The sequence below is a fragment of the Triturus cristatus genome, chromosome 1_2 (genome assembly GCF_964204655.1).
Source record: "Triturus cristatus chromosome 1_2, aTriCri1.1, whole genome shotgun sequence".
Taxonomy (NCBI): domain Eukaryota; kingdom Metazoa; phylum Chordata; class Amphibia; order Caudata; family Salamandridae; genus Triturus; species Triturus cristatus.
In genome coordinates, this window is record NC_140580.1 from 106,369,825 (window position 1) to 106,383,648 (window position 13,824).

The 13,824-nt window shown below is 44.9% G+C and overlaps 1 protein-coding gene across 6 annotated transcripts in view; it reads left to right on the top strand.

The window, feature by feature from the left end:
• The window catches only part of FAM204A (family with sequence similarity 204 member A), a 357,413-nt gene that overhangs the window by 158,285 nt on the left and 185,304 nt on the right, over positions 1 to 13,824 (top strand). For 3 of the 6 annotated variants that reach the window (XR_014960760.1, XR_014960759.1, XR_014960762.1), the window contains 2 exons: positions 4,370 to 4,459; positions 7,023 to 7,113. Coding sequence is in view for 2 of the 6 variants with exons in the window: in XM_085603019.1 (XP_085459145.1) it covers positions 4,370 to 4,459 (90 nt within the window). In the remaining 4 variants the exon portion in view is untranslated. The remainder of the gene's footprint in view (positions 1 to 4,369; positions 4,460 to 7,022; positions 7,114 to 13,824) is intronic. The other 3 variants (XR_014960755.1, XM_085603019.1, XM_085603026.1) reach the window with 1 other exon arrangement.

The following is a 13,824-nucleotide window of genomic DNA, read 5'->3' on the forward strand; positions in this document are numbered from 1 at the left end:
GGTATGATACTGAATTAGTGTTGATGGTGTGATCTATCCTGGTTCTTGAATGTGTAAGTTACGGCATGTGCAATGTGAAAATGTTGTGCTTATTAGTCTGGTCGGATGCTCTACTCTATTATTTAAGAGGCGTGTAGTGTTGTGTCCTGATGTCTGGTCTCCCTTTCTTTGATGAGTATTCTTTGTCTCTGTTCTTGGGTGTCCCTGTTGGAATGAGTGAATCAATAGGGGTTTTATGTGAGTTTAGGGTGGTCTTAAACCAAAATCAAATGGATGATGACATGGTTTCCGCCAGAAGATTTTGGTATTTTACAATAATTTCAGTATTACAGGCACTAGATAGGCCATGTGTTATATATATCACAGTTCAAGTCCGAGCTCAGGATATCACAACATTTTATGTTGAACAGTTGTTCTTTTTTTTTTGCTTTATTTCTTTTTCAGCGCAACTGGGACAGCGCATAAGGTGACATTATTCTCTTACCTAAGGTAGTGAAAACTAATTATATCGTGGTAAAAGTATGCTGTAAATATTTGTGTAAGGATTCTGCGAAAAGGGATAATATTGTTTGTAGATTGATGTTGGTAGTAGTGGAATTTTGGGTTCCATTTCACGTCCTAAAAATGTCCTGTTACATTTGAAAGGGTTGTTTGAAATTTGATTGTTGGAACAATTAGGGACAAGGCTAATAAGAAGTGGAGCGGTTTTTGACAATGTTTGGTTCGTGCTGTAGGTGTAGGGAAGGTGAGAATAGAGTTGTTTACTGTATGTACTGAAAGGAAGGGTAATTGAAAAGTTACTTTGTGACATTAGAATGGCCACATTATTTTTCATTCTGGCGGGGGCTCTGTGTCTTACTTGTAGACTAAAGATTAACCTCACTGTAGATTAAAGGTTAACCTCACTTGAGTGGGAGCAGAAACGCTGTGGGTATGTAGTTCCCTTTTGAATTACTGTTGCAAGCTTAGTTCGTTATGCTTTGTACTGAGACCTGAGAAGTGGGGTTCATGTAGCAAGGTTTCGAATTTTATTTGTTTCTGTAGGTTAGGGGACATGCACTCATAATTGTAGTAGGGTGAGGGACGGGCCGTGCATAACTGCTTTGTTAATCACCAAAGGCGAAATACCTGCTGACCATAACCACCAGGATGTGTGAGAATTTGTAGGACACGATATGCGTAATTGCCGCATCATGGAATTGCGTAGGGTGTTTGGGGCACGTTTAAAATTGTAGATTGAGGGCTCCGTTTTATAATTCATGGTGATGTGTAGCATTTCATTGGAAAATATGTTGGTGGTTTAAAACATGCAACTTGCAGGCAACCTATTATAGTTTTGTAGTGTCAGTTGTTTCCTGTATTTAGTGACGACCAGCTTAGCAGAAGTTGTCTTTAATTTATAAACGTGGCAACGAATTTGAAAGATGTGTTCGGGGAAATCTCCTGTTCTTATTAGAGTAATTACCCACAACCTACCTGTGGTCAAGCGTTTCACTCTCAATACAAAGGGTGAGTGAAAATGTGAAAGTGGTTATTGGAATTCTGATCAAAGGAGTTTGCATTGGGTCTATCTGTTTCGTACTTTATGAGTAGGCTGTCTGGTTTTAGGTTTAAACCTATAATAACTGATTAAAACCCCACCGAAAGGGAGCTAGCCCTCACCAGTGTACTCATATAAACACTGAAAAAACACCTGCTGAACCACAAACTAAATGCCATTCAAAGAAAGGAAAAGGAGAGTGAAAGAGTATTTTTTTCTTCTTCCTCAATTGGCCAATACAATGTAACTTTTTAATACAAGCTAGCAGCAAGACCTGTCCACCATCGCTGTACATTTGTGCCCAAAGCAGACTGTGTCTCTGCTAGTCAGGAAGTGAGGCCAAAGTGGACTTCACTGCTATGATGACTAACTAGACCTGTGTAGACCAACCCGCTGTCCAATCTGTCCAATCGCTATGAGTGGAATCAGAGGTTTACCACTACAATGTGTTGGACAGTTAGTTTTTGCTATGCTGGGTGAGATAGTTCTGAGTTTGATGCACCCCACCCACTCTACCTCCCAGAGAAGTCTGTAACTGCTAGCCGTCGCTACCACCGAGAGTCAAGTGCAGAATGGGTTGTACTTGTCTCATTTTGCAGAGCCATAGTGGACACACCTCGGAACATTTGCAGTAAAGGACCCCAGCCCACATGGCTGACACCCTGTAGCCCCTTTTTCCCGGTTTCATCCAGAATGGGGTCTAGTACATACACAATACCAGAACACTTCACACATAAGCCACACTGCACTCAACCACATCTATTCATTGTCACACTAGCATTTAATGCGCATGTTTTTATCTCAGTTTCTTTTTTGCTTTAAATTCAAGCATAGGCATAGTAACAAAACACAATAAGCTCACAATCCAGGTCCTCACATCAAAGAGGTAACAATATAGGTTACCTGACAGACGCACACTTTTCGTCCGTAGCACTACCGTAATCTGCAAATGTTCTTCAGTGACTTGGAAGTAGACAGCACTATATAAATCCGAAGTCAATAAAATATAGTTGTGTGCATTACCCAACAGCTCCACAGTGGCAGCAAGTGGTGCCCTCTATTTGACGTGTGAAGTGTAGAGTTGCATGAAGTATGCATTTAACTTTGTTTAAACCTATGAGGTCCCCAAGTAAGAGTGCCTACATGATACTTTGCTACACTAAAAGTAATTTCCTTCTTCTGTCTCGGCTTGTGAGAGTAGCTGAAAGACACCTAAATAACTACCCTTGCCGTCAGAAGTCTAGCGCCGTGGCATGGCGCCAAACTCAGGTGTTTGTGAGCGAGATACAATCTGATTTTTGCAGATAAGGAGTGGTAATTAACATGTCTTGTGTTTTTCGGAGCATGACCTGAATATTTCATATATGGCTCCCGGGACCGAACAGAATCGGCTGCTTTTCAAGCTCGAAACTTCTTATGTCAACTAGTTTAAACTAGTTCATGCATTTGTTTTACTACACGAGTTTCTGTCACATAGGTTTTGCTTAATTGCAGCTGCTCTGTTTATACAATTGGAGATTGTGCTTAGAAGTGAAACCTCAACTTTCACATGTGTTGTTTACCTGAGATGGTGTTGTAACTTTGCTTATGCCAGGCAACATTTCAGTTTACCTATGATTCCCCCTGGGGAGGAGCTTGAGTTCCTGCAAGGATGGGAATTAAGGGTGCATTTTACTGCTGCTTAGAGCTTATGGCGCTCTATACCTTACAGAGTTACATTGAGTTGGCCTCGCTTTCCAAAGCTTGACAATTTTTAGTTTTGATGTGTGATAACGCTTGTGCTGTTCATGACAAACATACTGTATCCTCTACATACTCTAGGGGGCTTTGATCCTTCAGCCATTGGCGCCTCTGGCTCAGGTGTCTTCAGCAATTGGCTGGCGCCATTGTCAGCCACACATCTGATCAGCCAAAAGAAGTATTCTAGTCTCACTTTCTTTTTATGGGCTGCATGGGTTTGACCTTCCACATTGAATGGTATGCATGAGGAACTGTTTTACATCTGAAAAGTACATTGTGATATCATACATTTAACTCATTATCCCATCCTTGAAATGTATACTTAAAGTGACCCTTTTCATTTGTTTTCCACTGCAACAGGCATTTGTTTTGCTTTTGTCAGTTCTTTTTTATGTTGCCCGAAACTGTTCAAAGGTACTCTCTCTTTCTGCGACCTTTAATTGCTGCAGTGTTCTCCCTGCTCATTTTGTTTAGTCTAAAGTTTCATTTAGTCTTTGTGGCACTCTGTACTCCATATAATAGCCTCCTGATACCATGAGGTCACAACGTTCATAAATTGAGATATTTTCTTGCCGCACTGGAAAAATGTAAATCTATGTGTACTACATTTTAACTTTGCAATCTATGCAGCATGAAACCCCACAAAATGTTGCATTATGCAAGGCAAAGTAAAGCATTTCTGCCTTTCTGCAAAACATTGTAAGTGGACTTCTGCCAGTGTGCTGAACTGCTACATTTACATGTGTTTTGCATCACGTCAGTCTGCGATGCTTTCGGCAGAGGCCCTGTTTCTAATCCTCTGCTGGGGACCAGCACGTTCATCTGCCAGGCTGCAAAACAAACACCAGAAGCATTGTACCCAGAATGCCCATCACCTCAGGGTATGGCAACAGAGGCCTCTCTCATTCATGATTAACCATCTTACCCATTTTAGACTCTTTTACCTTGTGGGCATCACTAATGGGTAATTCATATGGTTTTCACTCCTGATGAATAAAGGGGCATTAACAACTTAATTAGAAAACAAGCCGGTGTGCATATAATTAGGCCTGAAAATAATTTAGATGTGTTCCTCTGTTTTCTTTGCAGTCAGGCTTGGAAGTCAGCATAGATCAAGCAGTGGATGGAGGAGACGTTGAAAAAGCAGAGGAACTGAGTGACCAGTTAGCTACTCGGGAGGTACGTGGGGATGGGGGAGTTTGTATCATATTGGGGTGTGCAACTTTGCATTAAAAATAAAACAGCTAATTATAGCTATTGCATGGATTCAACCAGTGATCTGCCAGCTAACCAGTGGGTATTTTCATTTTGGTCGCATTTGCGTGAATGTGACTACAAAGAAACAAATAATATATATGTGTAGGTTCAAGCTACAGACGTTTCTTGCACAAGTCAAGGCTGCTGTGTGAGACGCCATATTGGGGGGGTCAAAGCAATCTGTTCTCAATGCTCCAGATCAGTTGTATGTGCGCACCAGTAATTTCGCCTATTGTTTACGCTAGCTAATAACCAGTTGGGCTTCTGCTAACTATATCAGTAATCAATCCACCAGGAAATATAAGGCACTGTGTGAAAAACAGATGGACAAAACCATTTGTGTTTTTTTTAATAACCCACTGTAGAAGTAAGTTGCTTCTAGCTGTGTAAGAAAGCTGACAGGGAGGAGATCGAGATTACATTGAGTGGCCTACAGTCTGATGCTACGAAGGACCATGTCTAGCAGGAACAAATGATAGCTATAGCAAGAAGGCTCATTCATCACAGGAACGTATGACCAAGGTAATCCTGTCTCAGGAGCACCTCTGGGGGAGATGAGTGTATGTTGGGTGATAGATGGGAAGTATGAGCTCTATATTCACATGGATGGGGGCTGGGGATCGCTACTGGATGTAGAGTTGTGTGGAAGTGGTAGTTTTAAAGGTATGATCGAATGTTTAAACAATGGGTGGAGAGGAACTTGGAAATGGAGCATTTTATATTTCTAAGGAATTTCAGAGGTGAAGTGCTACCACTTCTGCTTTTGGGCCTCTACTCTTGCTTATAGGTGAAGCGTTTGATTGTTTCGTGTGAAGTAGAAGGTCAGGCTGCTTAATATTTTTGTATTTTTAACTGGTGGTAATGATAACCTGGTTCTTTCCAGGAATTTATAAGTTAGATAAAGGCTGTGAACCTACTGACCCAATGCAAGCTTTAAAGTTGAAGTATCACAGATTCTTGTTTTTTAGGTGAAAACTGAGTTTATATGGCTGCTTTTTAGGTTTTGTTTTCATTTTTGTATCTTTTATACAGGAAGGCAATCATTTGGGGCCTTTTGTAGTCTAGGTAGGAGTTGTTCAGCGCTCCTACAAACACTGAATGATATTCTGGGGGAATGTATGGAAGAGCCCTTTTTAGGGGGTTCAATTGGAAGAATGTGGTTTTTGACTCCTAGGTTTCATACTTAGGAAATTATGTGCACAGCTTATCAGAAGAAAGCAGGTGAGGGATATATGGGGTTTCTTTTTTTAAAGAGGTGTTGAGGGGGTAGGATGAGAAATGTATTTTCAGGTACATTCTGCATGAGCCTATTCTGTCTCATATTGCTCTCAGTAGCCAACAGACGACTGGGTACAGCTGTGAATTGATTACCTCCTTATACCTTAGGCATATTTGAGAGTAATCAGCTTAGGAGTGGGAATGAAAGTGATGAGTGCATAGGGCCTCCATGTGGGGTTTGATGTAGATGTTGTGGAAGGGTTACTGGATATCTGTGGAGCACCACAGGCCATTGGCCTCTGCTTGACACGAGTGACATGAACTACTTGAGGACATCTTCTGAAACTTTAGGTCACTGCTTGGAGACTATGACCCTGATTATAAGTTGCACAGTACGAGGGTAAAAGTAAAATTGCTTGAGATTTTACTGAATGTGCTGTAATATTCAAAAGACACACGGATGATGGACACAATGCAGAGCAAATCAAACATTCACCCCCAGTCAAAAGATCTGGTTTAAATCCATTGTTGTTTTGCTCACCATGTCACCTCAGTTTAGCTGGGTTTAAACTAGAATGGCATGGAGAGCAAAAAAGCGATGGATTTAGGCCAAGATCTATGTACTGGGGTGAATGTTCTGTCCATCACATGTTCTTTTTGCATTTGTCATCCCGAGTGTGGACGAGTATACCTAGACGTGGGTCCTGTGCTCTCCATGCCACTGGAGTCAAGCTAGCCTGGCTGATGAGGGGTGAAACCCTGAAACCGGTCCTAGGATGCTTGTTTTCCAGTCCAGGGATAACCTGGCCTGGCAGTTCAGGCTGGACTGTTACCACGGGCAACAGGGTATAGACTGATTTGCATATGGGTAGGTTTAAACTGGAATGGCATGGGTAGCAAAAAACAATGGATTTAGGCCAAGCTCTCCGTACTGGGGTGAATGTTTGACATTGTTCAACATTCTGTCCATCACGTGTTCTTTTTGTAATATTCAAAGCAGTACTGTGGAGTTAAGACTAAAATCCCATCAAATGGGGAATTACCTTGTTGTAAACCTACACAGAAATGGCCATTTCATGGGGATATACTGTAAATATTTATCACCTGTTGTGCATGCACAGGAGTGGGGTGAATAGGGGATGGAAAAGGAAAGTATTTTCTCGCGGGGGAAGCATTGTATTTTCACCCACCAGAAAAAAAGCAAAAAGGAATGAGACTTGCCTACTATTGCTTCCACTGTATCCAAGGTCTCTTTTGATTTTTGCAGCTGGTTTTTACTGGCTTGAAAAATTGAGTCAGTTCTCCTACACCTGGAAAAAATGAACTTCTCGGAATCAGACATAGTGGAATTTCTTGAGGTAAATCTATTTCACCTGACTCCTAATCATGCCCTGTGAAGTATGATTTTGTTTTTTAGGGTGTCAAATGCAGCAAATTAGTCAAGGCGGAACGCATGATCTAAGTATTCTGGTGCACCATTTCAGGAGATTGACTTTTGTGTTTTGTCTTTGGCAGAAACACTTTGCTAATCTATTTCTAGGTATGGAGGGCAGCGAGCTGCCTTTCTGATTGAGATTTCTAACTACAGATTCCTCGCCTTTTGAATATCCCAGATGTCAGACTGAATCCACTTTGTCTTTGTTCTGTGCTGGGAGTGATGTGTGCGGGCCTATATAGGCACCACTCATGCACGCTGACATCAGTTCCTTTCTTTCTTCGCCAACAGACGCAGATTCAGATATTTTGAGATTGTCTTTTAGACTTTTTCAACAATTTCTACAGAGAGCATGGGACAATATTGCCTTTAAAATCTATTGGATTCAAACCGTGTGTGGAATATTGCAAATGAATGTCTGTGAGTGACCTGCACGTGGTTTGCCTTTAGTGCCTGGGGTCAGTCCACAACTCTTTAAGGCCTGCAGTGTTATGTTAGGTTATAGGGATATTCGTAAAGCGCACGGCTAATCTTGCAAGTGTCCCGGCGCTGACTTGACCCTATAGACAGAGCAGTTCAAAACGACTACTAGGGTTCTGCTGTCATTAAAACAACCAAGTTTTTTTAAATTTCCTTCTAAAGCTGAGGAGAACTTGTTCCTGTCTTAAAGGAGGCAGCATGCTATTCCACAGCTTAGTGGTGGTCACCTGGAACGAGCGTCCACCCAACCGAGAGCGTGTGAATTTTGGCACGACCGACAGCTTCTGAGTGGAGGAACGCAACGTTCTAACAGGGGCATGTAGCTGAATTCTGCTCCTGATATAAGGAGCTCCGACATTGTGAAGGGCTTTAAAGACTAACACCAGAGCCTTGAATATCACCCTCTTCTGCGCCGGAAGCCATCAAGAAGGGTGTCATGTGAGTTCTGGAATCCACCAGCAGGACGGCCCTTGCTGCCTCAATCTGTACCACGTGCAAACAGCCTAGTAGGTAGTCAGGGAGGCCGAGATACAGAGCATTTACGTAGTCCAGCCTAGATGTTATCAGAGTTTGGACCACAGTTTCCTATGAGAAACTGCGAGGAGAGGGAGAAAGTTCCTCATCATTTTCAATAGTCCGAAACAGGTTGCGGCTACAGATTGCACTTGTGCCTTCATGGACATGTCCACCTCCATTTTTACCCCAAGATTTTTTACGGTGGTAACGGGGCAGGTGGGAGGCGACATGTCCTGAGGCCACCAATTACGCCATTCCACACCAGGACTATGGCCGAAACAAATGATTTCAGACTTATAGGAATTACATAACAGTTGGTTAAGCCTGAACCAGGCAAACACCTTGGACAGGCAGTTGTTGATGACATCTCCTCTTAACACCCTATTTTTCTCATAGGTAAACAACAACTGTGTATCATCAGCGCAAGATCTAACCTTGGCCCCATGTTGTTCAGCCAGAAGTGCCATGGGAGCCATATACAGATTGAACAAAGTTGGGCTCAGGACGGAGCCTTGTGGCACTCCAACCCTCATAGGAGGGATCGGGCGGTAAAGGGAGGGGACCATATGGTTTGCTGGCAGCTTTCGAGAAAAGAAACAAACCACTTAAGGACCGTGCCCCCAATGCCACAGTCCTGAAGCCTGTGCAGAAGACAATTGTGGGGCACGGTATCAAAAGCCGTCGACTGGTCGAGCAGTATCAGTACCGCTTTCCCACCGCTATCTAGAGTGGCTTTGATGGTGTCAGAGACTTCCAGTAGCGCCGTCTCCGTACTCTAATTGGATCTGAACCCAGATTGACTGGTGTGCAGAGCATGGGTGGTCTCTATAAAATCAGTGAATACCATGTTTACATACTTCTCCAAAGCCTTGGAGAAGTATGGCAACAGCGTTATTGGCCTGTAGTTGCTGACTATCGAGAGGTCTGCCGAAGGTTTTTTCAGAAGTGGCAGGATTCGGCCATTTTTCCAGCACTCGGGCACCGAGCTCTCAGATAAAGACAGATTCAGGACCAGGTTTACAGCAGGATTGATAACATCCGCAATAGAGGCTAGCACTCTGGCCGGACAAGAATCCATAGGGGAGCCGGATTTCAGGGCTTGCATTATTTTAAGCGACGTGGTCATAGGGATAGGGGGGAACTCCAAGAGAGTCTCTTCTAAGTTGGAGTAGGCCGAGACGGGTGCGGCTGAACTATCATTGCCGACTCGACATCCAGTTCCAAAAGCCTCCTGAATATTATTTATTTTATTATAAAAATATTGTGCCATATGGTTGGTCCGTTCCTCTGTAGGAGTAAAAGAGGGCTTAATTACTTTCAGAGAGGAGAAGGCCTTGACAATTTTGAACAACTGCAGGCTTCTGTTCCCAGCTTGTTCTATTTTTGAGCCCAGAAAGCTTTTTTTGCCTTCTCTCACTTTGGTGTAATGGGTCTTCAAGGCCAATTTATAAGTAGTTTTCTTTATGGGGTCAAAATTATTTCTCCATACTCTCCCCAGGCATTTGCATGCACTCTTGCTTTTCCTTAGTTCTTCCGTGAGCCAAGGGGCCGAGGCACGACCTGTTTTGGCCTCCAACATTCTCTGTGGTGCTAATTGCATAGCCCACTTAAGGAGCCAGCCTTCTAGTGCGCAAACATCCTCCTCCAATTGGCCTCTAAAAGGAATAGGATGTTGCCTCAGTAAAGTGGCTACTGCCTCCGGCGTTAACTCTGCATAGGATCTAAAACTACTAGCCCTAGCTTTGCACTGTAGAGATGGATTCCCCGATTCCTTACGTATATGGAAGGTGAGCAGGAAATGATCAGAAGGGGTGAGTCTATTTCAATCTTAGCTGACGAAAAGATCTTGTCCAATATATTGCCTTTTTCATGGGTCGGTAATGAAATATAAGATGTTCGGTTCAAAATGCTAAGAGATTCACATAATTTCATGGACTCATGATCTTCCACTTGATCCATGTGTATGTTGAAATCGCCTAGAACCACACAATGGTTATATTTGACTGCGATAGGGGACAGGGCGGGTCCGAGAGACTCCAGGAATCGACCTGCTGGTTCCGGTGGTCGGTAAATTACTGCACCAGCCATCGATTACTGAGGAGACACTGTTAGACGACAATCGAGGCTCTCCGCCCCCTCAATCTCTGCCATAGGCAGAGGTAGGCAAGCGAGAGAGTTTTTATAAATAATGGCCACGCCCCCCCCTCCCGCTAGCCCTATCCTTCCTAATTATCAGGTAGTTAGAGGGAATCGCATTCGCAATATTCGGGTTGGATCCCTCATTAAGCCACGTCTCAGTAATAACCATGATGTCAGGCTTTATGTTAGTGAGGAGATCAAACAGTTCTAACTCATGTGTTTTTATCGATCTTACATTAAGAAGGACTGCCTTCAAATTGCCTTCTTTCATCACAAACCGTGGTTGTTGAGTACAGGCCATGCCTCCAACTACTCTTTAAGGAAGGTGGTCATTGTTATATGGTTGTGCATCCCATTTACATTTCCCACATGAAAGATGGCTAGTATCCACAGATAAAGTAGAATGGATGTTACATCTCCCCTGCTTATCCAGGGCTAGTAGACTCTCTCTACTGTACATCAATTTTATCTTAAGTGCGATAATTCTGCCTGATGAGCAACAGGCAGCATCTCCGGCTCCGGTAGCCTCCGGGACGCTGACAGGCGCAGATGGGCTTGCCTTTGGCGCGCCTGTGGCGCGCACAAGCAGCGTCCATTTTTGACACCTCCAGCTCCAAAAAGAATGAGACCGCATCCTGAGAGAAGGGATAACCAGGAAGTGCAGAGTCTATCTATCGGTTTCCGACACCCCTGGTATCAGATTCTCACTCAAAATACAAATTCAGATTCCCCCAAGTATTAATTCAATTGCCCATACAATTTTAAAAACGTTAAACGTGTGAAAACGGCAATAAAAACTAGCGGGTCAGTTTCAAGAGACACGAACGGAGAGCAGCTGACTACTCCGTCTAAGGGTCCTGGATGCCTGGGGTCAATCCACAACTATTTAAGGCCTGCAGTGACTGCGCCTTGATGCACCCCAAGGACATATGGGATCAATAAGCAAAGCTATTCATAGCAATTCACTGCAAGACTCCATGTTGTGACTGGTTGAGGTCCAATTCCTGCTCCTGGTCCGCTCCCATGCCAAGATGTCGCTGAGGTGTAAATCCTTAGGTAATTCCAAGAAAAAAACAAAAGGTCGAAGTGGGACTTGGCCCCATCCCGCCACTCTCGATCTCCTGAGAAAGCGAGATGGGTGTCATCGTCTATCTAGGTTTTTCTCCCTAAGTCGTTCCACCTTAAAGCCGATTCTGGCTCTTCAGCACGTTGCTGGCTTCCTCTGGTGTGCCTGCGGGCCCTACGGAGCCAAGAGGCCTCCCAACCAGGTTTACGCAGGTAGGTTCACCCTCGAGGCCAGCTGGGCTCTCTGGGTTCGTCTTGGGATCCAAATCAACCTGATCCCTCTCCGGGGCCACAACCCACGCCGGAACATGTCCCACCAACACTGATATCTGAGCCATCGACTCTACAGGCTTTCACCAGCAAAGTTCATCTAAATTCCTTTCCGACTACATCCCCCTGACAAGGGATCCAAGAGAATAGATAGCTTTTCAAAAAACATTTTTTTGACCCTCTGCACTGTGAATGCCAGCTGCCTTTTAGGCCGCCATTCTCACACCTTGAGGGATTTGGTGGCTCAGATGCCCCCTGCGGTCCCACATGATGCCTGTGCTACACTATCTCAGGCTATGCAGAACAGTCATGATGCGGCCACATTCACTATCTGCTGTGGGCTGGACATCACTGATTTGCTTGGCAGTGCCATAGGCATCAGTGAGGCTTTTCGTAGGCACGCCTGGATGCTATCCAGTGGATTTTAATGGGATGTCCAAGCACGTCTTTTCGACATGCCGTTCAGTAGTTCCTGCCTTTTTAGGGACTTAAGCAGATTCGGCCCTAGGGCGCTTAGAAAAACAGCAGGGTCATGGCGCTCCCCCTTGCCCTTTCTGCTCCTCTGTGTAGGGCCTTTCTGCTCCCCACACCAGCCCACCATTAATTTTACCCCTGCTGTTGCGTAGGGCTTTCAGTATTGCCAGGAAATCCAGCTGGTGCTGCAATCCCCCTAATCATTTTTTGGCAGTGGCCACAGCACCCACCGAGCATATGGACAAAAGGGGCAGCGTGCAGCGCATTCTTCTATTCCTCCAGCCGCCACAGTCTCCAAACCTCTTTAGCATGCCCTTGCCGGCACTCTACCACCCTCTAGGAGGCGGCATTTGCCATTTTCCACCAGGATGGAAGGCGATAACTTGGGACAAGTAGGTCCTGCGAATTGTGTAGCGGGGTTACTTCCTGCCATTTCTTGAAAGCTCGCCACACCTTCCACCATCCCTAGAATGGCTGACTGAGGACCACCCATCCCTCCCTTTTGCAGCAGGAAGTGCAGGCTGTTTTGGCCATAGGAGCCAAAGAGCAAAGGCTTACACCAGAAGTAGGATAGTGGTGTTAGTTGTGCTAGTTCCTGCTGAAAAAAGACCTACGCCTTTATCACATCTTTGATTTCACCCCTGAATGCCTTCCTACGAAAGGATAAATTCAAGCTGCTCACCTTGACCCAGGTCTCATCTGCCCTCAGCCCTGGAGACTGGATAGTAGCATTGGACCTGCAGGATACTTAGTTATACAGCCCCGTCCTGCAGGGCCACAGGTGCTACATGCAGTTCACAATGGGCCAGGAGCTTTTCAGTTCACTGTGCTCCCCTTTGGCCTCAGGTGCGCCCATCGGGTATTCAAGAAAGTGGTGGCAGTGGTTGCAGCACACCTTCGGAGGTCTCAGTCTTCCCCTACCTCGACGACTGGCTGCTGAAGACGGGCTCTACCTATGCAGTCGTCTCCCTCCTCCAGACTAAGGCAAACTTCCATACACCATTGGGTTCACCTTACTCCTTCACAGATGGTTCCCTTCATTGGAGCCATTCTGGACATGCTGCAGGTTTGCGCCTGTCCCATTGAGTGGAGAGTCTCGGACATTCAGGCTTTGATCCAGATGTTTCAACGTCTGTCCTGCATCTCAGTGAGGATGACTCCGAGGCTACAGGCACTTATGGCCTTCTGCACCCTGCTGGTCAAGCACATCAGATGGCATATGCAGGTTCTGTAGTAGGATCTTAAGTCCCAGTAGGCACAGCTCCGGGGGATCTTTCTGATCTGGCCCATATTTCAGAGGAGACTCTAGAAGATCTGCAGTGATGGCTGTGGTACTGGTTTGGGTCCCATTGGGTCAGCGGCAGACCCCTCTTCTTATCCCACCTAAACCAGTGGTGACCGATTCATCGCTTCGGGGTCGGAGTGGCCATTTGGGAGAGTTGAAAATCAGGATCTTCTGGTCTACGACGTAGGCTCGACTCTATTGTAACCTTCTGGAATTGAGAGCCACACGCATGGCATTAAAAACTTCCTACCATCCATCAAAGGGAAGCTGGTGTAGGTGCACAAAGACAATACAACCATCTTGTGGTACAGCAAGCAGGGTAGGGTGGGTTTGTTTACCCTGTGTCAGGAGGCTTTGGACATGGCTAGAGCGCAAAGTGACGCACCACCTGGTGGGTTCTTTAAA